Source organism: Nipponia nippon, unplaced genomic scaffold (assembly GCF_047370975.1).
Source record: "Nipponia nippon isolate SJK-2023a ecotype South Korea unplaced genomic scaffold, ASM4737097v1 scaffold_6, whole genome shotgun sequence".
NCBI lineage: Eukaryota > Metazoa > Chordata > Aves > Pelecaniformes > Threskiornithidae > Nipponia > Nipponia nippon.
This window is the reverse complement of record NW_028262380.1, coordinates 50453264-50479670: the sequence shown is the minus strand read 5'-3', so window position 1 is coordinate 50479670 and position 26407 is coordinate 50453264. Positions and strand designations below refer to the sequence as shown.

The 26407-nt window shown below is 49.9% G+C and overlaps 2 protein-coding genes across 4 annotated transcripts in view; one reads left to right on the top strand and one right to left on the bottom strand.

The window, feature by feature from the left end:
• The first annotated feature begins 224 nt into the window (after positions 1–224).
• IGFBP7 (insulin like growth factor binding protein 7) lies at positions 225–18594 on the top strand. Its single transcript, XM_087738123.1, has 5 exons — positions 225–726; positions 13827–13936; positions 15475–15591; positions 16735–16861; positions 18410–18594. The coding sequence occupies exons 1-5, from the start codon at positions 240–242 to the stop codon at positions 18427–18429; spliced, it is 861 nt and encodes a 286-aa protein (XP_087594249.1). The 5' UTR covers positions 225–239; the 3' UTR covers positions 18430–18594.
• Positions 18576–26407, bottom strand: part of POLR2B (RNA polymerase II subunit B) — a 20612-nt gene continuing 12780 nt past the window's right edge. For all 3 annotated transcript variants that reach the window (XM_087738106.1, XM_087738107.1, XM_087738108.1), the window contains 12 exons: positions 26041–26195; positions 25582–25780; positions 25304–25472; positions 24730–24826; positions 23292–23386; positions 22762–23012; positions 22583–22672; positions 22196–22303; positions 21579–21692; positions 21325–21485; positions 19721–19916; positions 18576–18835 (listed from right to left, as the gene is read on the bottom strand). In XM_087738106.1, the coding sequence (XP_087594232.1) occupies positions 18746–18835; positions 19721–19916; positions 21325–21485; positions 21579–21692; positions 22196–22303; positions 22583–22672; positions 22762–23012; positions 23292–23386; positions 24730–24826; positions 25304–25472; positions 25582–25780; positions 26041–26195 (1725 nt within the window). In that variant the 3' untranslated portion in view covers positions 18576–18745. The remainder of the gene's footprint in view (positions 18836–19720; positions 19917–21324; positions 21486–21578; positions 21693–22195; positions 22304–22582; positions 22673–22761; positions 23013–23291; positions 23387–24729; positions 24827–25303; positions 25473–25581; positions 25781–26040; positions 26196–26407) is intronic.

The following is a 26407-nucleotide window of genomic DNA, read 5'->3' as shown; positions in this document are numbered from 1 at the left end:
GACGGCTGCGGGCTCAGCGCCGGCGGGCGGCAAGAAGGGAGGGGACCGGCCCGACGCCAGAGCTGGGGGCAGCCGGGACGGCACACGACGGGGCCGAGGCCGGCGGTGCGGAGGGGCCGGCGGCCGCGGGAGGGCGGCGGGGGCCGGGGCCGGGGCCGGGGCCGGGCCGGCGCCGCCGGGGAGGGGTTTCCCCCGCCGCGGCTTAAGTGCCTGCCGGGGGCGGGCGGCGCCGTGCCGCCATGCCGCCCTGCGCGCTGCCGCTGCGGCTGCTGCTGCTGCTGCTGGCGCTGCTGCTGGCGGCGCCCGCCCCGGCGGCGGCGGCGGCGGGGGGCTGCGGGCCCTGCGAGGCGGAGCGGTGCCCGGCCCTGCCGCCGCGGGGCTGCCCGCTGGGCCGGGTGCGGGACGCCTGCGGCTGCTGCTGGCAGTGCGGCCGCGGCGAGGGCGAGGCGTGCGGCGGCGGCGGCGCGGCGGGCGGGCGCTGCGCCCCCGGCCTCGAGTGCGTGAAGAGCCGCCAGCGCCGTAAGGCCAAGGGCGGCCCGGCCCCGGGACCCCCCCTCGCCGCCGCCGGGCCGCCCGGCGTCTGCCTCTGCAAGAGCCGCTACCCGGTGTGCGGCAGCGACGGGCTCACCTACGGCAGCGGCTGCCAGCTCCGCGCCGCCAGCCTGCGCGCCCAGAGCCGCGGCGAGCCCGCCATCAGCCAGCGCAGCAAGGGCGCCTGCGAGCAAGGTGCGGGGGTGCGGGGTGCGGGGCGGGGGGGGCGGCCCGGGAGGGGGGGCGGCCGGCCGCGCTGTCCGACTCCACGGTGAAAAAGCCGGTCCCAAGTGCTCCTCGTACGGTTTTACCCCATCGGGATGCGTGTTCCTGAAGTCAAGATGATTTCCAAACCACCTTAAATGGACTTGAGAGTCCCAGCCGGGTGATGCTGCCTAAACTTGGAGTAAGACTTTGGACCGGCCCCAGAAGTGCAGAGAAACTTAGCCACTCTCTCTTGGCTCCCAGCTGTGCTGGAACTACGCTGCCCCGTTTTTAATACGTTGCCTGCAGCTTGCAATTTGGGATGCCGTGACATGGGACAAAAGGGTTGAGCCATCCAGGGGAGGGTTCGGCAGAGGAAGGTTGCAAACAGTGGGAAAAGGAAATGATTAAATGGATGTGAAAGCCACAGAAATTCAGAGCCAACATTCACTGGCTTGCTTTGGTTCAAAATGAAAAAAAAGCAGTGACTTTCCTGTGAGCTGCACATAACAGTTTGCACTTGCAGCATTTCCAACCAGGAGCTCGATTCTTCCCAAGCTTTTGCTTGGGGATGGTGCTGAAGGAAAAAATTGCTGGGCTGCGGAGCCTCTATGAGAAATCCTGGCTTCTGACCTCGCTGGAGGCGAGCAGTTAGGAGAGTGGGTTCTGCTGGGGGGGAGGGAGGCGTGGGACATAGCACACAAGCCATTTGCTGAACGTCTCAAGGACAATATTGCAGCGCCAGTGCCGTTTTGGTGGAGGAGTATTTTCATAAACACAGTATGTGTAGGGTCACAACCTCCACCTCCTCCTTCTCTTTTCTTCCCATAACCGAGGCCAAGTATGTCTTGCAAAACAATGTTTCTGAAACTCCCAAGGAGAGCGTGAAAGGCTGGGTAAGGATTGGGTCATGCACTTTGATGTTGCCCATTAAATGCCCTGCATGGGTTTTCACAAACCTTGTGTAAAACATCAGGATTATGTATTAGCCAGAAACATTGTGGTAGAGAGTGTTAAATCCTGGAGGGAAGAAGCTTCAGCTCTCAGGCCAATGCGGCATGAGCCGTCTAGCATTTGGAAAGAGCCTTTCCTGCCCAGCAGACTCGGGAGATGGTCACAGCAGTCCTAAAAATGCGTGCTGCTTCTTGGCCCTACCAGCCCAGACCGAGCGAGCAGATGCGTTTGAAAGATGTCTGAGGTCACGCTTCAGGTGTGTCCTTGAGCAGAGGGCTGCGTTCTCACTTACCATAGAATCATAGAATGGTTAAGGTTGGAAAGGACCTCTGCCCAAAGTCACCCAGGAGTTCATGGCAAAGCAGGTATTGATGCTCATGTAGTAAGCTAGTGCCCAGCCCTTGGCTGCACTTGCCCTGTGTCCACGCCAGACCGGCTACTGGCTTGGCCTGCTGGGGCTTTGACCCAGGCTGTGGAGACAGAGTTTGGTGAGGTCAATGCAAACACGAGCCACTAGGCAGGATGGTGGGAGGCCCCCGACCCGCCAGCCTCAAGCAGCTCCCTCGAGACTTTCTCTGTCCTCTGGTCATCACAGTGGCGGCTTCTCTGAAGAGGGCCACAGTGTGGGACAGCCACTCCGTGCGCGAACCACATCCCTTCCTCAGAGGAGGTCCCTTCGGGTGTGCAGATGTGCGGTGAGGCACCTTTGCAGGCTGTTACCTGTTGTTTAAGAACTTTGCTGGAGCATGTGATGCCAAGCCACTGGCAAAACGTCGCCTCCCGTGTCACTCTGGGGAGCCGCTCTTCTTTTGGGTCCTGCTGCTGGGAGAGCTCCGACCCAGCATCTCGGGGAAGGGAGCAGGAGGGACGCGGGCTGCTCAGCAGTGGTGTCGCAACTGACTCTTCTGAGACTTCCCTCGGCTGCGTGAACCTTCATCGTGCTGTGGACCTTCTTCTGGTGATACGCATCGCTCTGTAACTTAGAATCATAGAATCATTAAGGTTGGAAAAGACCCTTAAGATCATCAGGTCTAACCATTAACCTAGCACTGCCAAGTCCACCACTAAACCATGTCCTCAAGCACCACGTCTACCCTTCTTTAAAATACCTCCAGGGATGGAGACTCAACCACTTCCCTGGGCAGCCTGTTCCAGTGCCTGACTACCCTTTCAGTGAAGAAGTTTTTCCCAATATCCAACCTAAATTTCCCCTGGCGCAGCTTGAGGCCAACTTGCAGCTGGGGCAGGGACTCAGCCCGCACATGTGGTAGACATCTGGAAGTATTTCTGCAGCCCTCAGGGCCTCCTGGCAGTTAGGACTGTTGGGTGGGGAGGGGAGTTGTAATCTCCACACTGATTTTGAAACAATCGCAGGAGAGGATATCCATCCCATCAGCCCCACAGGGTAGAGCCTCTTTCCAGATAGGAGACAGCACTTTCCTGGGTTTCTACAAGAACCTAAATGCTGGGGCAGCCAAAGAGTGGAAGTTCTGGCCTTTGCCATTTCCCACCACAAACGGACGTGATCTCCTTAAGGCGCTGTCTAGGGTGGGATCCTGCACAGGGAGACCACAAACAGGCAGGATCCTGCCTGCATCAGTCATTTGTGTGACAGCTTTTGCATAGAAAGAAGTCCTTGGGGGACAGGGGACTTGGGCTTCCTGCTCCTGGCAGATGGACTCTGAGGTGCCTGCATGCGCTCGCTGGGCTATCAGGATCGTGTCTGAGAAAATCCAGAAACTCTGAGAAGAGATCCAGAAAACCGTGTTTCCACCAGCAGCAGTTCCTGACTCCGTTTGATTGCTCTTCCCCCCCCCCCCCCCCCCCGCCCAAGTGGAGCAGGGGAGGGAGGGCTTGTTTTGCCCATCCTATTTGAAAGCTGGTCCTCGGGAGGAGGAAATGCAGAGCTGCCACTGCTGTTGGCCCGGCTGCCCTCGGCAGGAAGGGCGGCCGCTGGGGATGGGGCATCCGGTGGAAGAAGGGAGCGTGTCTGGGAACGGCTTGTTGGTAGATGCTCCTCCTCACCCACCCTCGCGCCGCGACATGCTGGGGGTGGCAGGGCGGGAGACAGGACAGGGACAGATGCAAATGGGGCAAATGCCGCCAATTTATCCCTGTCTCGATTCCTGCCACTGTTTGCTCAAGCCTCACCTCCCAGGCAAGGTGGGAAGGAGTCTTACTGCAGCTACCTCCTCTTCTTCTGCCTTAAAATACATGCTGGAGACACAGGCATCGGCCACAAGCAATTAAAAGACTTGGGCTCCTATTCCTTGGTTAACTGGGGTTGCATTTCATACCCTCTCTCTCGCCTTGTCTCCCTCTCTGTCCTGTATGTACCAGGTATTCAAAGGGTCTGAAGGAGGCATACCTGCTGGGAGGGGCAGTCCTACTGATTTCTTATAGGCAACACCATGCGGGCATGAGTAAAGCAGCCTGGAAACAAAGCACTCGGCTACATGAAGCTTAACATGCAAAATACTCCTTGAGACACACATCTTCTTCCACCACAGAGATATTCCCAAGGGGATAAAAGTTCATTAAAATTATATTTGGCAAAGCTGACCAAATGCATATCCAGTTGAGTTTTTCATATTCATCATGGTGCCTGTTGCAGGGTTTTCTGTGCAATGCTCAGCAGCTTTTGCTTGCTGAGAGATACTGCCCAACTGGGAACAACTTGGATGTTTCTTAGTTGTTAAATAGCCAAAGGAAGGAGCCGGTTCTTGGCCCTACATAATTCGCCTTGACCTTGTCCTTGGGATTCTCTTTCTGCTGCCTGTTTCCCAGACCTCTTGGATCTGATGCCTGTGTTCTTTGTACAAAAATAGTGAAGCCGTGCAGAAAAAGGTATTTCCGTTGCAGCCAAAACTTCCTGCTGGAGGACAAAGGGAAGACACAGTTGAGAAGAGTTAGAGAGGATGGAAAATAACACGTGCTATACCTGCGCTTGGCAGGTGTGGGGATCCAGCCAGTCCTTCCTGGAGCGGGTTGCACGTGGGCAGGACCGTTGGGAACGGCTGGAAAAAGGCACCCTACTTGATTCCCAGCTCCTTGAGGCTGCCTGGCTGCTGTTGGTGCTGTGTCAGCACGGCACGGAAAAGCTGCCTGCGTTTGCTCTGGGGGAGCAGGCAGCGATGCCGTGGTGCTCGCTCCTGGCTGGGCTCGTGCTGTGCCCTCACGCTTGCGCTCACAGCTGGCTCGGGGTTTGCCCCACTCCCTGCCAGGGAGCCACTACCCGCATCCCATCGCTACCCTTGCGCCCCGGCAGCCTCTTTGTAGCTAATCCCAGTGGCGAGGCTGTGCAGGAGATGGATGCTGTGAAGTTTTCCATCTGCTTTCCAGCATTGCCTTTAAATGGATTGGCCCGTTGCTCTCTGCCTATGAATATGCATAGCTATGCTCAGGTCTGCTGCCAGGTCTTGCAGGCAGGGCAGGCCCAGACACAACGCAGAAGCCTGCTGGGGGGGCAGGTACTGGTCAGGGGTGCCACCTCCGGTGGTCCCCTCGGCAGGAGGGAAGACTGCTGTAACAGCCGGGGCGCTGCCCTCTGCCACTGCCATCACCCAGCTGTGCGCAGATGTTCAGAAGAGCCTCTTACAGAGGTGGTGGCTTCAGTAATTTAGGGTGAAATTCATTTTGCAGTGCACGCACTGAGGCTGTTTATGGCCAGCTAGGAGCTGGGGCAGGAGGATCATGGTACCCACTGCCATGCAAAGCCAACTGGCATAAAGAATTAGGGTTGCGTGGCTCAGCTCAAGCCAGGCAGAAAAACAACCTCAAAGCACCAACCCCCATCAAAAAGCTAGCAGGATTTTTGGCATGACGATCTCTCTGAGCTGAAAAATACCAGGCACGGACTTGTTGCCTAACCAGCGCAAGAAGGGACACATACCCCTGAGTCTCCCTTATCATTAGCTACCAGCAAATACCTGCTTCGAGGGACATGTCATGACTGCTGGAAATACTGCTGAAGTTGCTTCATTACAGCCCAAAGGCCTTATGGTTTGAAGTCCCTGATACTTGTTCCAGCAGGGCTGGGGTCTCCAGGTTGTTTTGCCATTGTCAGTCAAGGCTTTGTCTGTGTTTCATGCTCACTTCTCTCTTGGTGGAAGCCAAGTGGCTGTTCGTGCCCAAACGCAGCGTACCACAAAGCGGCTCTCGGCGGACGTCAGAGGACAGCGTTTCACTCTCCAGGGAGCTGGTGCTGCTTTGTACCTACCTACAAAGACCTCCCGGAGGTAGAAACTCAGGGCCTCTCTGGGTGAAGGGTAGATTTGCTGACTCTCCCAGCAGCCTGCTTTATTTCTATTGATCTGAACATGGCTTGAATCTCCGTGGCTCCATGAAGGTCTTTTCCCAGCGTTGGGAACGTGCAGGGGTTTGCCCTATGGTGACGAGCGCTCAGCACCTTGCAGGATCCGTCCCACAGGCTGCAGAGCTTATGAACAGCAGGACCAGGAGAGAGATTAATTTAAAGCTGGCTGTAACCAGCACTAAACTTGCCTAAATCTGTCTTTCACCAGCAAAGAGATCCCAGTCACCGGAGCTGAGCTGTTCCCCCCAGAGGGGTATCATTTTGGCTTGCCAGAAGCACAGACAGCATCCCTCCTAGAAGGGTTTTTTTGCTAAGGTGCCACCCACCAGCTCTGGGGCTCAGGGAAAGATGGGTGCAAGGTTTCTTGGCTGTCCACAGGGCTTAAAAAATGGGCTGATGGATGTAGGATTGTGGCTGCCTGGCTCTTGTGGAGACTGGCAGCCCCAGGGGCAAGTACACCCCCGCAAATTCTCGCCACTTTACCCCAGCAGTGGTTTTGCTTTGCTGGTGCCTTGATGTCCCATAAAGCTACAAACGAAGAGGTGCCAAGTTCCCACAGGTTAATTTTAAAACAAGAAACAGAAATCACATCTGTGGGCTCGTTCCATCCAAATTCAGCTGTTGAGGCTTTGCCAGAAATATTTTAGTTTTGAGGGTGGTTTGTTTTGGTTTGTTTTTTTTTAATCCACTGCCAGAGTAGAGCAGAAAGAGGGGTTTGGGGGAAAACCTTCGGGGAGACGGTGGACTACTCTTATCTCTGACGTTGGCTCATCTTCTCTTGATACAGCTGCCTTAAATTCAAAGGCTTCCAATTCAGACACCAGAGTTCATATCCGATCACATTTTGCAATAAACTCTTCTGGTTTTGTGCTTTTTAGTTAACAAGTGGCTTAGATTGCTTTAGATCTTTCCTCCCGTTCTTCCTTTCCCAGATTTTATGGGACTTAAAAGAATATCCACATTTTATGAATGTTTTCTTCTTTGCTGGGGAAAGAGAGATTTAGACAAGTTTTTCCTAAGTTATCTGTGGTTGGAAATGAACCAAATTCCCTCATTCTCCTGGGAAGCTGGTTTGGGTTTCTGCATCAGCAGGGAGTGGGGGTCTTGCAGCAGTGGCTTTCTCCCACCGCAAAGGAAAGCGTTGCATTTGCAGGTGGATCTTGCCAGCACTTTTGTGCTGCATCCAGAGGGTCTGTGGCAGAGCAGAGCTGCGCGGGTGTGTGGTGGGGTTACACCTTTTGTTTTGTACCCCAGGTCCTTTCAAATGGAGAGTGACGTGGGGATGTGATGTGATTCAGTGTGGTGCTTGCTTTTCCAGCACACGGCGCATTGGGATTTTGAGACAGAGCTTTAAGGGCTGAAGCTTTATGCTTGTGTTTTTGAAATTCATCTATAACTTTGGGTTTTTCCACTGTTGTAGGATAGGCCATAAATTCCTCCTTAAAAGGCATTGAGTTATTTGAAAAGGTTTTGGTTCATTGGAGCTTGAGTTTTTATGGTTACTGTGCTAAAATCTTGTTAGGGAAGCTGTTTAATATATTACTCGGCAGCTCAGAGTCTTGGAGAGCACCAGTAATGCCGGAGACTCTGCAAACGCCTCCATTGCCCGAGAGGATCCCATATTTCACCTGTGTCTTCATTCTCAATCATCATAGCATATCCAAAATCACTAGGAAGGAATGATTACAGATCAGCAAATTCCTCCCCATGTTTGTTTTTTCTGTTGCTGGAAAGGCATGCTGTGTTTAAAAAAAACGCGTTTAATCCTTTGTTGGGCTGAGGTTGATTGAGGTTCATACTAAATAGGAGATTACCACGTAACAAGTCTAATCAGGACGGACTTTTGAAAGCCCTACTTGCTTTTCCATGCATAAATGCTGCCATGCCTTGTTTCTGTGTCTCCCACTGCAAGCTTTTCACATTCTTTCCAGGCCCTAGCTCGTGGTCCTCCTTGTGCCATAATGACAGTTTTCTTAGTAAAACTGAGCCAAGGTCACACAAAGACAAGAGGGGAGATGATGGCCAGGAGGAGAGAAGTTTCTTGATAGAGCTTATCTGAGAGGTCTGGGACAAAAAAACCCAAATACGCATCCAGATATGGCTGGGAAGCAGCAGGCGTGTTTGCAGAAAGTCACTGCCTGTTTGAGCCCAGGGACAGCATACTTCGGAGACTGGCAAAAGGAAGGGGAGGTGGGGAAAAAGGGCAGGACGGGGGGAAGAGGCAGGAGAGAGGTTGGCTTGTGGCAGCCCGCTAGCCAGGGCTGTGTCGTCTCCTCTCAGAGGGCTTACCCTTTCTCCATTTGGCTGTTTCCAGGGGCAAGTGTGGTTATCAGCTTTCAGTTGAGCTTCAGAGCAGCCTCAGCCACACTGGCCTCCCCATTACCCCAGCTTTGAGATTCGGATGGAGTGGAGGATGCTGCTCAATGCGGCAGAGCACTGAGCTGGGCATGAGGCATGCAGAGGCACGGCCCTTTCCCTGGGCGCAATGCTGGGGCCAGCACAGACCCATCCTGCGTGCTAGGTAAGGGAGAAAGGGCTTGGGGTTTTATTCTTTGCAGTCCCGCCCTGTTCTCCCTCCCACCTATATGTAGACTCCACGGAGGACCGATAAGTAGCCATATAAAGGTCATGCACAAGGTCTCCGAAGGCAGCGTTCCCGAACCGTGGTAAGACAGCAGGGGTGGGATTTCCAGCTATACCGGTCTGCTCTGTGATGAGCCCGGTGGGGTGGGAAGCAGGAGGAGATCCATGGCAGATAGATGGTGACCCGGGGTCCTGCCTCACGCTGACTCAGTCTCAAGTCTCCAGGGCTTGGGGCAAAGCTGCGTTCGTGTTTGCAGCCTTTCCAGGCTCACTGGGCTGCTGAAGTCTGAGAGGGAGCATCCAAACAGGCGTGGCATCCAGCATCTCCTTTGGTCTGGATGGCTCAGAGCTTCTCTCTGTAACTCCTTAGTCTCTTCAAGGCCAGGTTAAAGGAGAGGGAGAAATGCTTTCAGAAAGAGGTAAAGAAGGATGCTTGTAAATCTGCCAGAAAGCAGCAGGCGGCTTTGGGAATGGCGAAGGACAGAAGCTGCTTGTGCTTCCCATCTGCTGCTGCCTCTTGCAGAGCGCTGACCTGGGAGGGAGCAGCTGAGGCCATGTCAGCTAGAATGAGTAGATGCTGCTTACGGAAGGCTTCCCCTTCTCCATATAAAGTAATTTTGAAAGGAAAATACTTCCCAGCAACTTAGGAGACTGGACTGGGTCTATTTTCAGACTTGCAAGAGCTTGTGAGGGTGAACCATGTCTAGCTTTTGCTTTGATTTGCTGTCTCACGGGGAACGTTCCCAGTCTGTGTTTCATCCGGGGCTGTGGCACGGCGATGCAGTGCTCAGGAGGGCTGGCTGGGAACCAGGCTGGCACCAGCTTCAGCGTGCGGTACACAGCTTTGTGTGCTCGTGGTCAGGACTTCCCACTCACTCCCAAGCGCCAGGGCGTACCCCACAGTGCTTAGTGATGAGCTTATTTTTGCCTTTAGTGACATACCTGTAGCCCCATTGATTTTAGCAAAAAAGTTATTGCTCTCCTTGCTGGGGTGTGATTTATTTGTGTGCGTGGACACGAAAGGAAGATCAGCGAGGACCAGCTAACCCTGAGCTGTGACAGACCATCCTGCTCCCAGCGAGGGGCAGGCGGGTAGGCTGGGAGATGCCCGATCTCTGCCTGCTGTGGCTGAGCGGGCTGAGGTGCCCAGGGCGGGAGGGGTGTCGGGAACAGATGCCAAGTGATGGCCTCATCGAGGAAATCACAGGCTCTGCCGCATGCTGCTGTGGCAGAAAAGCAACTGCATAGCAGCAGCGGGAACTCCTCTCCGGCTGCTGCTTTTGACATAACGCAGGCTGTCAGTTCCCTGTGATCTGCAGAAAAAACAATCCCTGTGCTTTCAGGCTCCTCTCCCGGGGTGAATGAGCTCTCTGGCTCTGTAACCAGCCCCTTCCCGGGCCAGGGAGAGCTGTTTGTCTTACGAACAATGGGCAGAGCAGGGAGGAAATGCCTGAAGTGGCTGCGAAGAGCAGCTGATCTCCATCAACCGCCTGCGCCGTCCTCTTGGCCAAGGAGCTCCTGCGGTGTCGGGGCAAGTACGGGCAGGGAGCGTCCCGTACATCCACAGAGCCCCAGGCTCAGGCCCTGCCGGGGAGCAGAGACCGCTCAGCCACGTTGATGGTGGTGACCATTTTCATCAGCAGGTGCAACCCACAAGTCCCCAGCCCGAAGGAAGCAGATGGAGAGATGTTCCCCTTTGTGGGCAGTGCTGCAAGTAGAGCAGCAAGGCCTCCGAGACGCAGGCTGTAGGGTGAGGGCCAAGGGGCTCCTTGCTGGCAGGAATCAAGTCATCTGCTGTGTACAAGGTGGGCTTGTTTCCAGTCCTGCTGAGCGCATGGTGGCCTCGCTCCCTTCACAAGGGCCCCCGAAGCAAGAGAGGTGACTTGCAGGAGGGAACGTCCTCGCATCCTCTGAAGCCCCTGCAAGGCTCAGGCGTCCCCTGCCTCTCCTGTTGTGGCAGGTTGCCGTGTCCCCTGTCCATCTCTGGCTGCTTCGGGGGACTGTGGGAGAGAGCGTGAGTGGGACCAAAAGAGGCAGTAAGCAGGGTGGCTGCCACGCACCTGGGTGTCAGCTCGCTGTGGTGGGAGTCTAGCTACTGCTGTGGCCTGTGGTGGTTTGACTTTAAATATGCTGACTTCTTGGCCTTTCTCATTTATTTTTAGTGGAGGAATAAGCCCAGCTCTAGAGTTTTGGCTGTCTGGATTGAAGTCAAATATCCGGAGAGACCACGCTGACTCTTCGCATGACACGGTTGCATCTCTGGGGATGTGTGTTCCCTTCCGGCCTCAGGGCTGCGCCGGACAGAGGCAGAGGCCTGTGAATGCTCCCAGTTCATTTTGCAGCCAAAGGCAGAGTCTCACGTTCCTCCTGGTTAGGTTAGGATGTACGTCCCCAGCTCCAGCTCCAGCTGTGCTGTGCCTGCTGTGCCGAGCCAGCCGGAGCTTCGCTGTGAAGCTGTGCAGGCAATTCCCCTTTCCAGGGAAGAGAAATGATTTCTCCTCGCCTGGGTAGAAATTCCCTCTTTTCCCCTGTCAGCAGTTGCTGCAGAAAAATCCTGGTGTGACCTGCTCCTGGCAGGGCAAGCAAACATCCATGGGCAGAGGGCGTCCAGGCCCTTGATACAGGGGGAAACTCAGCAGCAGCCGATACTGAGGCACCTCAGGCGGTGGGTTTAGTGGTGTGTTGAATGCTGCCAGTTCCCAGCCAGGGAAGAACCGAGCCAGATCCTGGAAGAGCGTGACGGTGCCTTAAAATCCACCTGGCTTTTAACATAAGAATCAGGATCTCTCCTTTTCTGTGGTGGGAGATGGTGGTCATGTGGGGGCAGCTGTGTTTCTCCTGCCTCATGGAGAACCCCAGCAACCGGTGATAAAGAGGACGGTGTCATATGGGGGCAAACGTAGCCCTGCCTCTCAGGGACAGGCCCCAAGCTCTGCCCTAGGAAGGGCACCTTGCACGCAGAGGGTTTTGCAGAAGGCAGCAGCAGCAGCAGGCTGTGCTGGGTGCACATCTGCTGGAGGCCCTTGCAGAGCACGGGGTGGGCCAAGCCGCCGGGGGACATCCGGGTCCCGCCGGAGCTGCCAGGCGCCCCATTGTCCCTATTACTCGAGGAACACCAGAAAAAGAACAGCAGGGCTGCGGAGGAAACGGCCACGCCGGGGAAGGGGAGCAGAGTGCGTGACCTGAGGTGGCCCCGTCATGGGGACAGCAATACCCTGGGCTGGCCACAGCCCTGCTGCTGCGCAGGAGCCAGGCAGCGCTTCGGGCAGGAGGGCGTTGGGGGTGCTAGCCCCATGGATCACCCCGCCATACTATGCTATGGCTGTACTCAGGGGGAACAGCCTCCAGCAGGGTGTTGCTGAGAGTGCAGAGCTGGCCACGATCTGGAGGTATGGATCTGCTCTGGGCCACCTGGAGCAAGGATAACTCCAGCACCCTTCCATACAGGAAAGGGTGCTGTGACTCCGACGCACCCCTCTCCTGGCCAGTGCGCAGGAATCAATTCATGCAGTAGCACAGCCAACAGCAGGGTAAATGATGTAATGAAACGCTGCTTAAATCCTTTTCTCAGCTGAGACTCAGTTCTGTGCAGATGAGGAGCACCTGGGTTGCGATGTCTGCCAGGAAACCAGCCCTTACATTAGGTGTGGTTTTAACCATCACCTGGGGCTACACATAAAAATTCCCTGCTTCTATGCAGCTACCTCCTGTTAAAACCAGCACTGGGATACCTCTGTAAGGGAGAATTTGGATTGCAGCCACCCCTGGTCTCTTAGCAGCTTCCCACCAACAGGCTGTGTACAGTTGTTCCTGGAGAGGGAAGTCTCGGAAGAGAGGAGCAAATACTTGTCTGGGATCACATCAGCATCCCTTGTGCTACAACAGAGGCGTGGCTGATGTCCTCTGGCTGGTGATACCAGTGTGGATCTGCTCCCAGATCCTGAGGAGGAAAAAAGACTCCAGCTTTCTGCTGGAAGATGTTGGTGCAGTGGGATGCACCTGAAACCTGCTCCCCACTGCCTGCAAGAGCGCTGCAGGGCAGAGCGTACATGCAGGGCTGAGGTCAGTGCATGTTCAGGACCCCAGAAGGGGCATCAGGACCCAAACCTGCCCCTCTTTTGTGGGGCTGGGAATGAGCCATGGTCTGTGAGCCAGCATACCCAGGGGCTTCAGTCAGGCTGGCTCTGGAGTAGTTGTTTGCATGGGAAATGCCTTCCTCTGGTGGAGCCTAATGGGAGCTTCAGTTTCCTGTTACTGTCTGCATCTTCAGAGCAGACGGGGAAAATCTGCCGCATTCTTCAAGCTATCAATAAGTGGAAATAAACACTATGTGCTCCTTTGGTCTGCGCTTCCTATTGTGGGGAATTAATAGCTGCATTTTGCAAAACAGCCCCACTAAAGACAGATTGAACAGAAAAGGCCATTCTTCCCTTCCTAGGATATGGATTACGTCTCCAACATTTCCCAGCCCGAGGGGTAAACATCTCCAGCCAGATCTGCAAAATAGCTCTGTTTCCATCTGGCTTTGGAAACAACTCCCTGTTTAACCAGGGATTGGAGCTCTCTGGGGGAAATGGAGCTCTTCATTCACCTGGTCCCTTCGTGGGTCCCCCCAGGGAGAGCTCTGCCACCCTCCTGCCAGCCTCCTTTGGCTGAGTGTTGCACACAGGTAAAACAGGAGCAGCATAACACTGAATTCAGCTAGGCAGCTGCCATGCATGGGCTTTGCTGCAGATTAAAATCATGCTGGGAAAAAGGATGCTGCAAAGCTGGCCAAGCTCTCTGTGGCGTGGGAGAGTGAGTGGGACCCACCCTGCCTCCTGGGGGTGTCCTCTCCTCCATGCCAGCTGAGTGTCAACGATGCCCTCGGTGGCTGCGGGGTGAGCAAAGGCAGCCGTTTGTAAAGTCCCGCTCAGCCCTGAGATAACAGGATACAAACACTGTCTTACCTCTGACCTCAGTCTTGCAAGTAGATGGGCTGATCACCTGAACCGCTCAACACCTGAGTTTCCATCTGGGGCAAGTGCCCATCAGCCTGAACAGCTTAAGGTTGGATGCATGTGTAGCTTTGGAGGGAGAAGTCCTGTGATGCGCAATCAGTCCAGCAAGCTTTGCTCCAAGGAGGGTCCTCCTTCACCTTATCCTCAAAACCTGTCAGAAGCGACTGGTCCCACTTAGGCTAGCAAGGAGACAGGCTTGCAGTCACCTGGTGCTTAACAGCATTTCTTCCTTTTTGCAGGACCCTCCATCGTGACCCCTCCTAAGGACATCTGGAATGTGACAGGAGCACAGATCTACCTGAGCTGTGAAGTCATGGGCATCCCAACCCCTGTCCTCATCTGGAACAAGGTAAGGGCCCTGCTAGGAGCTCCTAGAGCACAGCAAACCTGAGGCAGCTGGAACTGCCTGGTAAGCACAAAGGCCATAGCAGATCCCTCCTCAGAAACACACGTCTTTGGCGAGTGCAGTTCTGTCCACCCCTGAACATCTGGCTTTGCTTAATCTTTTTCTAAACTCTTGTTGATCCCAAGGCAGACCAGGACTTGCGTTTCTCTCGGTAGTGCCTGGTGTTCAGAGCACGCAGGGAATGTCCTTTGACCTGCTGTCACCCTGCTGCTGGCAGTGACTCCGAGGTGGCTGGACAGGGCTCGCCCACGTCAGGCACAGGAGCCGCATGGGGCAGTTACCTCCCTTAGCCGGCAGCGTGCTGATTTTGGTAACGCCGGGCTTAGGGCAGGGGCCAGTCTTGAGCAGAGAGGATCCCAGCCGTAGGGCTGAGCGCCACTGCATGGCCCCTGTAGCCTCTTCGAATGCTGCAGGTTTGTGAGCGCGTGGGAGGGGTCTTAAAATTAAGCTGAAACAATACTAGATTAAGAATACTACAGGGGAAAAAAACTAGATTGGCCCAGAGATTGCTCTGTTCTGAGATGGCAAACTATTCATAGGGGCCCCAGAGCAGACGGTCGGGTGAGCACGCAATGTAGGCATGTTGACCCAGGCAGCATTTTCTGCTTGTTTACAAGCAGACGCCGTGTTTACATGGACTGTCAGTGCTGCTCTGCTTTTCGTGCCTCTTCCTCATGGCTGAGAGACTGCTTGACCTGGTGATAACGAGGGCTGAGCATCACTTATCCCATGCCATGCTCTGGGCTCGGATAGGCAGCACTGAGGAATGACTGCACTGCTGCTCTCCCATCGGCACTGTGCCCACCAGGAGGGACTGCCCGGTTTGCTGCAGCAGAGACCGACAGGGCTGCCCCTGGCCTGTCGGGAAGAGGGTAGGTCATGCAGGGAGAGCCCGTTCCAGGAGCAACATTCAGACGCTCAGTTCTCTGCTACTGCCACGCTAAGCCTGATCATCAGGAAAGTTGCAGGGGGGCCTCTCCAAACCGGGACAACTGTCAGTTCCTGCTCACCCCCAGTCCCAGGCCAGAAGGCAGCTGCTCCAGCCTGCTGAACTGGGTTGATGTATAGCCACCAGCAGCTGCAGGCAGCCGAATCTTCCTTGTTCAGCACAGGCATCGTTTGATGGGTTAAACGCACCCTTGTGAACAAGCACATGAGTTCTGTGAGACTGTCAGTGCAGGGCAGGTCTGCACACCCCACTGCCCAGCACCGTCCGCACCAGAAAGCCGTGCTGCTCTATCCATTCCGGCTGAGGCAAGGTGAATGCAGCCCCAGCGCGGACGCTGAGGCATCGGGGTCGTGGGGCTGCAGTACACGGAGGATAAGGTGAAATGCTGGCACTAGAAAAACCACTGCTCCTGCACAAAACACATTCAGGTAAAACTAGTGTTGCTCTTTGTTGTCTGTGTGCGGGTATGGTCCTAACAGTTCTAGCATAAATAAGCCCCAAAGTTCTCACACCTTTCTGCCCTTCCATTTAGATAATTCGGGGACAGTATGGTGTCCAGAGGATGGAGCTTCTGCCCGGGGACCGGGAAAACTTAGCTATCCAGACCCGAGGGGGCCCTGAGAAACACGAAGTGACTGGCTGGGTGCTCGTAAGTACTTTGTGTATGCACAGAGCTGCGCAAACAGTACAGTGCGGTTTGCAAACAACTCACGAACAGAGAACAGTACAGACGACACACGGCAACAACCAGGGCATTTAGAGGAAAACAACCTGCGTGAATTAGGCATGAAGGGTAGGGGTGGCTGCTGGCTCTGGCCTCACCCATGGCAGTTTTTCACCTCTGTCTAGCATGCAGTAAAAGCATGCATTCTACAATCAGAGAAGGCGAGACTTAAATAAAAGATCTCCTTTCTGTATGTCATTCTTTTCCTGCTGCCATTAGTGGGAAGGAGACCTGCTCCACGTGTAGGAAGGAATCAGTACAGAGGCAAGGCATCCCTAAGACAGACCCACAGCTGAGGAGCCCTCGTAGATCTGGCAGAACTGTCCTTTCCTCGGTGAAGCACATCACCTGCCTAAGACCTGCACAGCGTAGAAGCCATCAGCTCTCACTCAGCAGAGCTCCTAAGCTCCAGGAGTACCTGCGGGCTAACCAGCGACCGCCGCGATCAGAGGGAAGCGGTAGGGTGGCCAGAGGGAGCTGCCGGGCATCCCGGTGAAGGAATTGCAAGTATGACAGCTCTCAGCTGCAGAGAAGCTGGCAGCAGGGGAGCTGCGGCTCAGGGCATTGGTTCCCGCACCACTTGCAAAAGCAGAGGTGCAGACAAGGAGAGGGAAAGATTTGAGCTGATGATTTTGCTGAGCCGACTGACTGGATGCCGCATATTGTAGGAAGGCTTTTTCTTCCTGCCTCCCTCCCCTTCCCAAGCATGCAGTGGTCTGACACATCTCTAGACTAAGTAAACAATAAAAGAAGAGGAGGGAGCGTTACAGCACAGGTAATCTGGCCTAGCAGAGGAGAAGAAAGCTAGGCTGATCCACAGGAGTGGGTGCTTGTCCCAAACCTTACTGGAGAGAGCCACCGCAATCTGAACCAGGCTGTTTAGAGCAGACGGAAGAAATCGTGCAGTCAGCGTGGTCCCTAAGGGTTAACTGTTACTTCATGCACTCTGTTCATTTCATTGTGTCTCAAGCCATTAACAAGTTATATAAAGACACTTTAAAACAAAATCACCTCCACCTATGCGCAGGATTCTTACTGGAGGATGGGGGCGTGTGTTTCTTCCCCTAGATATCTCCTCTGAGCAAAGAGGATGCTGGAGAGTATGAGTGTCACGCATCGAATGCCAAAGGAGAGGCAACAGCTTCTGCAAAAATCCACGTTGTGGAAACTCTGCATGAAATAGCCCTCACCAAAGGTAGGTCGTGTGGTTGAACACTCAGCAGCTCTTTCCCCTAACAGTTTACTCAGTTATTTGATACAGAAGGACCACCTCTGTTTAATGCTTTCCGAAAAAAAAAAAATGCACACTAAAAGTATCAGTTTAACGTGCAGCTTTTACTGGGTTTGGCAAAACATCCCCAGCAAATCTCAGCTGCTCGAGTTCTCAAGGGATTGTTAAATAACCCCCCAAGTGCTGTAAAGTACTGGAGATGAAGATACCAAATTAAAAACACCTTTTGGGGTTTTTACAAAGCAACTTTCAGTGGTTTTCCAGCCCTAAATTTGTGTCCTCCTTTCACTGTTCTCAGGATGCTTCCAAACCTGCCCGTCTCTCTTGGGAGCATCATTGGCACAACCAGCCCCAAAACAGAGGGGGAACTCCACGCACTTAAATTCCTGCCAAGTCCCTGCCACCTCCTTATTCTTCCCCATCCTGCAAACATCCCAGTCCCTGCCGTTCTTTCTGCATACTGGAGTGTCAAACCCAGGAGGGGACAGATACAGCACAGCAGGCCTTGAGGCAAGACCTGAAGCCTTTACCCTCCAGCCCTCAGCCAGTTTTCAAACCCAGGTCCTCTTTGCCAGGCTGTGTACAAAGCCAATGGCAAACCAACCACCCTCATTCCAGCTGCAAAGAGGATGGCTTAGTACCAAGGCCATGTGTGCTTCGGAATAAATCTGGAGAGCTGGAACAGTAAGTGTAGCTGCACTAGAGGCAGAGGCACTGGGAACAAAGCATCCAGCTAGAGACCACTGTGCTGCCCAAATTCCCTTTTGGACATAATCCTTAGTTATAATCCCAGTAGCTTTATCCAAATGATATAGTCTTGACTTTCTGTATCCTTCTATCCCTGAATAGCTGAAAGACTTCCTATTAACAGGACCTGGCATTGAAATAAGAGCATAAAATGAAGCCCAGTATCACTTAGGCATAGCAACTTTGCTAAAGGTTTTTAGCTAGTCTCTAATTCCTTTTCAAACATCTTATTTATGGATGTGAATGAAATTGAGTTTTACGGAGTCACGCCATGAGCAGCACACGTATACCCCAGAACGGAAGATGTTCGTCCCCACTCTCACAGTAACTCGACTGCAAGGCTGTAGTGCCGCCTGTATGGCCTCATGGTTTATTTCTTCTGTGCACACCACATGTCACAGCTGTTTCTTTTCAGCTGTAGGAAAGCTCTCAAGTAAGCATGCTGTAGCTAAGCAGTAAGCTGGCAGTCCACGACTACTTAAAGGAAATTAATAGCCTTAATGGAACGAACTGTCAGACATCATAGCTACACACTACGCCGTTAGGGAGTCTGCGGCCCGTGTCCAGGTGATCTCAGCACAGAAAAATGCCATCTATTACCATCCCCCTGCTGCTGCAGTCAAGGAAGGAAGGAAAGAAGGAAGGAGGGGGTCAAGGACTGAGGTGTGAGGTCTCACCCTCAGCTAACTCACAGTGCTTCTGCCCAAGTTGTGATATTACCCCTTGGAACAGTACAGAGCGTAACGTGTTTTTGTTTTTCCACAGATGATGGTGCAGAGCTGTGATGTGATGTGAAGACTTCCACTTATGCACAGTTTTAAATTAGCTACAACCTCTGGCTTCCTCTAGCTCACTAATCATTCCTTCTTAACTCCCTTATAGTCTTTGATTACCAATTTGCTTGCACACTTCTTTCACAGATACACAAATAAAGAGATTCACAAGTTTAATTACAAATTTTAATTCTATTTACAGGAAATAAACATACTTTTGAACAGCACATAAAATACAGTTTTACTTATCTGCTAAATGCAACCTACACAAAGTGAAACAAAACCCAAGTACTTCAGTCTCATCACTTTAAAAAAAAAATTTAAAAGGCTAAACACTCATCATACGAGGTGCAATACTCATAGACATCAGTTCTTGGAAGAGGAGTTTGCAGGCGTAGGGCATCCGAACCAAAGATATCTGGAAAGAGATTTCAAAAGGCTTGTGATAAGCACTCCTACCACCACCCTCGACACAAATAACTTGTCAAGTTTTTGGCTCAAAAGTGAACCTGAAGTTATGCGTGAAAGCATTTGACAAGACTTGCTCACAGAGAGAAACAAAGCAAGAGGAAAGCTGAGACTGTCTGGAAAGGCTACACAGCAGCTATTCAGAACACATTTTTAATGATAAAACCTGCAGCCAAGGGATCGGATCTTAAGTAAGAGCCATTTAACAAGGGAACATATGCATAGTGAAGCGTGCCTGATGCGCGGTAAATGCAGTTAAAATTTCTAGTACACATCTCTTCAGTAACCCCAATGCTGTTATTAGAGTTGGAGCAGTCAGTCCCTAGCACAAGAACAAGCCTGTTTAAGGCAACTATTTTTATATCTGCTGCCACTCTCCCTTGACATAGTTCTGTAACCAAGCACACACTACAGAGCTTTTTTTAATTAAAAAAAAAAAAAAAGGCAACACAAAAGACCTCCCATGGGGACCCAGCTTTGCAAGCATAAATGTCTTCATGGGGACAGTCACAAGGGCAATGGCTCTAAATTCCTGTGATTCTGAGTTTTACTTCTAAAAATAAGCTCTCAAGGATTTACTTTTAAAGTCTCTGAAAACTGCACTGCAAAATACTTGAACAGCATTTCCTGCCAAGTGACAAGCCAACACTGTAAAATTAATAAGGAAACATCCAAATTAACTAGGACACTATAAACACTTAAAGCAGTTATGAAACTAAAACAGCAATCGTTCTGGTGCTTCTTTAAATATTTACTTCCCCATCCTCCTGTTCACCTGAGTGGCATTTCCTCTTAGCCACAAAGAGAAACACTGGTTGATGAAAACCACACGTACCTGAGTTTTATTGCGGCATCCCCGGCATTCATAGGTGTGAGTCCTTGTGTTTGCAATCGCCATGATTCCACAGAGGTTACAGACATGGACTTGGTATGGGTCGGAAGCTTCAAACAATCTTTCTCTCAGGAACTGGGCTGCTCCATGAGCGATCTGGCAATCTCGTTCCATTTCTCCAAAACGAAGGCCACCATCACTGAAAACAGGAAAAGAAAAGAAAACAAACTCAATTTTTGAGTTCATTGGCAAAATACATCAGTTCTTGGTGGTAGAATAAGTAAATTATCAGAAACACAACAGCAGTATTACAAGACAGGAGTAGAGCCGTGCAGTAATTTTCCTCTAACACATCAGAATAAAACTTACAGAGAGAATGCAAACACAATAATTTGTAACTGCTGCTGAGCATTTCTAAAGCAGATGTCAGACACCTAACAGCCACAGCACAACTGTATAGCAAAATGAAGTAAACAAATAATTCCCTACTTATCTGTGGTGGGTTTAACCCTGGCTGGCTGCCAGGTGCCCACCAAGCAACTCTCACTCCCCCATTTTGACAGGACAGGGGGAGAAAATAAGATGGAAAAGCTCATGGGTCGAGATAAAAACAGGGAGATCACTTATCAATTACCATCACAGGCAAAAGAGACTCAGCATGGGGAAAATTATTTTTAATGAGCAATAAATGAAACTAGAGTAGGATGGTGAGAAACAAAGACAAAACTAAAAACATCTTCTCCCCTACTTTCTTCCCAGGCTCAACTTCACTCCTTCATTCCCAACTCCTTCCTCCACTCCCCATGGTCACATGGAGAATGGGGAATGGGGTCATGCAGTCAGTGCATAAGAGCTCCTCTCTGCTGCTCCTTCCTCCTTAGACTTTTTCCCTGCTCCAGCGTAGGGTCCCTCCCATGGGATAGTCCTTCACAAACTGCTCCAGCATGAGCCTTTCCCACGGGGTACAATCCTTCAGGAACAGATTGCTGCAGCATGGGTCCCCCACAGATCACAGCTCCTGCCAGGAGACTGCTTCAGCATGGGCTTCCCACAGGCTGCAGGTGGATCTCTGCTCTACCATGGTCCTCCATGGGCTGCAGGGGGACAGCCTGCCTCACCATGGTCTCTCCACAGGCTGCAGGGGAATCTCTGCTCCAGCGCTGGGAGCACCAACTCCCCTCCTCCTTCTCTGACCTTGGTGTCTGCAGGGCTGTTCCTCTCACATTTGTCACTCCTCTCTCACAGCTGCTGTGCAGCATTTTTTACCCTTTCTTAAATATGTTACCACAGAGGCGCCACGAGGGACTCGGCTTTGGCCAGCGGCAGGTCTGTTTGAGCCAGCTGTGAGTGGCTTTGTCCAGCACAGGGCAACCCCTGGTCCTTTCTCAGAGAGGCCACCCCAGCAGCACCTCCTGCTACCAAAACCTTGACACCTGCACCCAGTACATCATCTTAAGCCATGAAAATGGATGGCTTAACATGAAAATGGATGGCTAGTTGGGGTGAGCTAATTAAGTTCTAGTTGCAAAGCTGAGGCAGCTAATTTTTAGGGCTAAAAACTTCAAAGAAAAAGAAAACGCTATATAGAAACTAATAAATACTCTTACCGAGATCTACCTTCCATGGGCTGTCTGTTAAGTATCTGGATTGGCCCTCTTGCACGAGAATGGATTTTGTCATCTACCATGTGCTTCAACCGCTGATAATATGTAGGACCAATGAAGATCTGTGATGTGATTTTTCGACCAGTGAAGCCATTGTAGAGGACCTGAAGTAGTCAATGCAATTACTGAATCATAAGCCTTACTATCCATCAAATGTATATTAAAAAAATTACAGTGAATTGATATTTCGATTATACCTCATTTCCTCTTAGATGATAGCCATAATCTGATAAAAGATTGGAAATCTTCTGCACATTGACAGCATCATTAAAAGGTGTAGCATCACCAATTTCTCCCTTGTTCGCAGACACCTACAGAGAAGAGATTTGCAAAAGCTTGTCAGATTTCTGAAGGACTGGTCAGACAACACTAAGCTGTTTCAAACAGTTTTAACTCTTAATGCCAGAACTTGAGATTCCATGCCCATGGTAGTACCCTATCTTGCTTTGTTTATTGCTACACAATTTATAGTGAGATTTTAAAAAATACACAGTATCAACAATTTTGCTACTCCTTTTTCTAGGTCACAGGAAATGTTTGGAATAAAAGCAACAGATGAGAGAGTACACTGTAGTCTGACTTGCTGGACAAAATTTACAGGATTGTAGGTCTTCCCCAAGAAACCTGCTTTTGCTATCAAGTACCTGCTTTTGCTATCAAGTACCTGGAAAACAATCCTTATTTTTTAGTGGATTAACACATACCAGGGAGTAGTATCTTTACAAAAAAAAAAACCAACCAAAACACAACAAAACAAACAAGAAACATTTTAATTCATATTGCTCAGACATGCAGCATAAAAGATTCTTCTTACCTTCCCCTGAAGACACTCAATCAAGTGACCAATGGTCATGCGGGAAGGGATGGCATGGGGGTTGATAATTATATCAGGTGTGATGCCTTCACAGGTGAAAGGCATATCCTAGAGCAGGGAAACAGATAGTCAGTACTTCCCAGAATATCAGCTTTAAGAAAAGCAGTTGAGTGGATTAAAATTAAATATTTTAAAACATTTCAAACACATTGAAGTACCAACATAAGAAGCAGCTGTGTCTCTTTCTAAACATATTTTAGCTAAATTTAAGTCAATATATTGCACCTGAGTAGATATTCCACAGACAGCTCACTTAAGGCAGTTCCAATGCTAAAAAGATCAGAGAGAAAATGTTAACAAGGAAGAAAAAAAAAAAAAAATCACTACCTCTTGCCTGTACTGGATACCACATGTTCCTTTCTGACCATGTCTGCTGGCAAATTTATCTCCAATTTGTGGGATTCTTACAGAGCGTACCTGTAAGCCAGAGGAAAACATTCAATTGGTAACTTAAACACAGAACAAAAATGATTAAAAGTAGAAAGCACACACACATCAGTGCTCACCCTAATCTTGCAGAACTTGTATCCTTCCTGGTTAAGGGTTACCATGACCTGATCTACAATGCCAGTCTCACTAGTTCGCAGAAAAGTGCTACAGTCTCTCTTCGTGAAACGTCTGTTAGTGCTTTCCAGTTCATCTTCATTTTCTGGCAGCGTTACTGTTTTGCCAATGATGACATCATCCCCAGACACACGTACCCCAGGCGCTATCAAACCATCATCATCAAGTTTGTCATAGATTGCATGTCTCATACCTTGGGAAAAAAAAAGAAAAAAGTAGACTCCCAAATTTTTCAACATATTGACTTTGATGTTCTGTAGAAATTAAACAAGTCTGCGTACAACTTCAGACTACTGCTAAAATGTCTCATTTTATGCAAATATCTCACTGATGTATTTTGCTATTAATCCAGGCATTGCTGCTATTTTTACATGTCCCAAAATAAAGACTGAATCAGTTCAACAACATTAACAACCTTGCCCACAAAAATTTAATTAAAAAACCTCAGTCTTCATACGCTCCTATATCTTACCTTGGCAAGTTTCACGCGTAGGCTTTTCAAAAACTTCCTCTTGGTCATACCCTTTTTTAGACTCTTGCTCTTTGTATGAGCGATAGAACACAGATCTGAAACAAAGTTATAAAGCCTTCTCCAGTGAAACCAGCATCATTTTTCCTCACCTGTACATCTCAATTTCACTATAATCACCCTTTTATCACATATTATGGCCACTGTTACTAATGACAACCAAAACAACTGATGTTCATACGCCACACAACCCTTCCTCTAAAGTCTTGTTAATCTGACCATCACTGAGGAGGGGAAAACATAAAACACCCCACCAAACAAACAAAACACAGTTTCAGATGGCATTTTGATGGTCATTTTTCAGGTATTGCCAAAGTAACTATATATAACATGCTAATGCTTGATGAACTGCAGAGACCTTCGGATCTGCTTGACATCTCAAAAGCAGTTATTATTCCTAAAGATTATTCATAGTGTCATCATACCATTCTCATATTACTTTTCTCCTTATACCTGCCATTTTGCAAGCATTTTTAGGCTTCTACTCCTACCTTGCAGTGCCACGCTCAGTACAACTGAGCTGCAGTGGAAAACTTTCAATTTATATAGGCCTCTTTCTGAGGCTTTAGGGGTTTTTGTTTGCTGCCTCAGCTGCCGCCAGCACACCAAAGCCACAGCCTTTCAGATAAATAATATCCACATTTAATTGCTCCCATGCATAGAGGATGTCCTATAAAAGCTTCACATGAGCCATAAAAGTCTAATAGTCTCATACTTATTCTGCATTTGAAGGCAGTAGATCCAAGATACCAAGCACACACTGCTTGGGCTGAACTCGGACAAAAGAAAATGAACAAAACTAGAAACCCATTGACCAGCTACACAGCTAACCACAGCCACCTAAAACCTATAATGCACAAAGTCGCATCAGTTGCCAGTTGTCCCAACAGCACTTCCTACTGAGGAGAGGAACATGCCAAACCTCACTGGTAGCAACTGTCATGCTACTAAAGACAAGACTATATTACAAAGCTGCAACACTGCCATTAAGGAGTTCATGTAACTGGCAAGAGTTATATGAAAACATAACAGCAAAGGTCCAAATAGTTCTTCATTTAACCATCATACAAAAAACAGTAAACAAAGACCAAAATGGAAGATTTGGGAAGACAGAGTGGGAAATCAGGTTACACAAACGATGAACCATTCCTCACTGTGTTTTGCTAAGATACACAGTCACCATATTCATTGTGCTGCTCCCTCCAGCCCCATTAAAAAAAAAAAAAAAATTAAATAGCTTCTCAGGTTGGAAAGATTTGGAGAACGGTGTCTTCCAACGTAAGATGAACTTTTCTTGAGCCTCTGGACAACTCAGTATATGTTTGTTTGTTTGGGTTTTTTTATTGCTTCCAATCAGTTAAAAAAATTTACAAAGTCTTACCTGAAAAAGCCTCTGTCAACAGCAGAACGGTTCATGATGACAGAGTCTTCCTGGTTATAGCCTGTGTATGATGCGATGGCTACAATCGAGTTGATACCTGTAATATGCAGAGCAAATACTTCGAAAGGATACACACATACCAGACAGGCATTACTTGTAACTCAAAATAAGATGTATTCTCTACAGCGAAGCTGTTCTAACCTTTGCGAGATAAAATCTCCCATGTCCCACACACAAAAACCACATAGTATCAGCAAATGCAGCTTTGGGTAGAAAACAGAGTCAGGAGTGACCCCTTGTGAAGAATCTAGCAAATACCAATACAGCAAATGCATTTTTCCAGTTAGATTTTAGCAGACTATATGGGTAAAGTAGTTTCAGCTGCAACACTAGCAATGTATTTTTTGCAGTCTAGGTGTCCAGCTACAAGCTAACATTTAACCTATAATTAATTTTTAAATTACATACATTTGCTAAATATTGCTAAATATTTGCTAAATATTCTACACACAACATTTGTGACATAGTTTAAACAGTAGTATTTTTGTTTAATAAACATTAACTAGCAACATACCTGCTGGTAACTCTCTAAATCGCAAGTACTCCATGGAGCGTGTTGTTACAAGGGGCTTCTGAGGGTAATACAACACATGTGCCAGCGTATCCATACGAACGTGAAAGTTTGTAATGTAAACTCCCATAGCCTGTTTACCCATAGCAGACTGGTATGTGTTCCTGGGAGACTAGACAGACAAAGGAAGACCAGTATATATGTACATAAAGCTCTCTACACATAAACCTGTGGGGTTTCTATCAACATTAAAGGCAGGATGTCAGAAGTGATGCACTGACCTGGTTGTGATCAGGGAAAGGGATAATAGATGCACATACTCCCAGGATCATAGATGGGTGAATCTCACAGTGCGTGTATGTTGAACAATATGCCACACCTTTCTCTTGCAAGTCATCTGGAGTCATTGCCAGCATCACAGTCTCTTCTTCCAGTGTATCAATGTACTCTACTACACCACTGGCCACGAGATCCTGCCAACTGAATAACCAGTGTCTGAAATACTCAACTAACACACAAAATGGGTCTCTTCAGCAGTTACAAGAACAAGGGCTTCCCTGGCTTATTATTACTACCACTGCCTCAGTGTGATACAAAAATGAATTAAGCTACCAGGCAGAGAAAGAAAGCATCTTTGTGCTGCACAAAGCTTTAAACATTTCCCTCTCCAATCTGGGGGAACCTGCAGCTTCCAAGATGGAAAATTAGACATTCAGTTGAATTTCAGGAACATATCTCACCTGTAATTGTTATACTCTCGTTCCTTCAGTTGGTCAATGTGCCTTTTCTTCAACAGCAACTTCTGTTTTTCCACAATTAAAAGGGGTCTGCAAATTCTGCCTGCATCAGTATAGATGCGGATTTCTCGCTCACGAATATCCCTAATCATTGAGACCTGTACAAGAAAGCAGCACACTGTGAGTACAAAGTCTCAGCCTGGAATCAAAACTACAGAACACAAAATAGGATAACAAAGTTTCCTAAAGCAAAGGCCTTACAGGTGCTATCAGCAGCACAGACCGAACATTAACACTCCTACAAACAGAAGCATTTCACAAGACTACTTTCATCTGTTTTTTTCAACTGCATCCTCTTAAAAAAAAACAA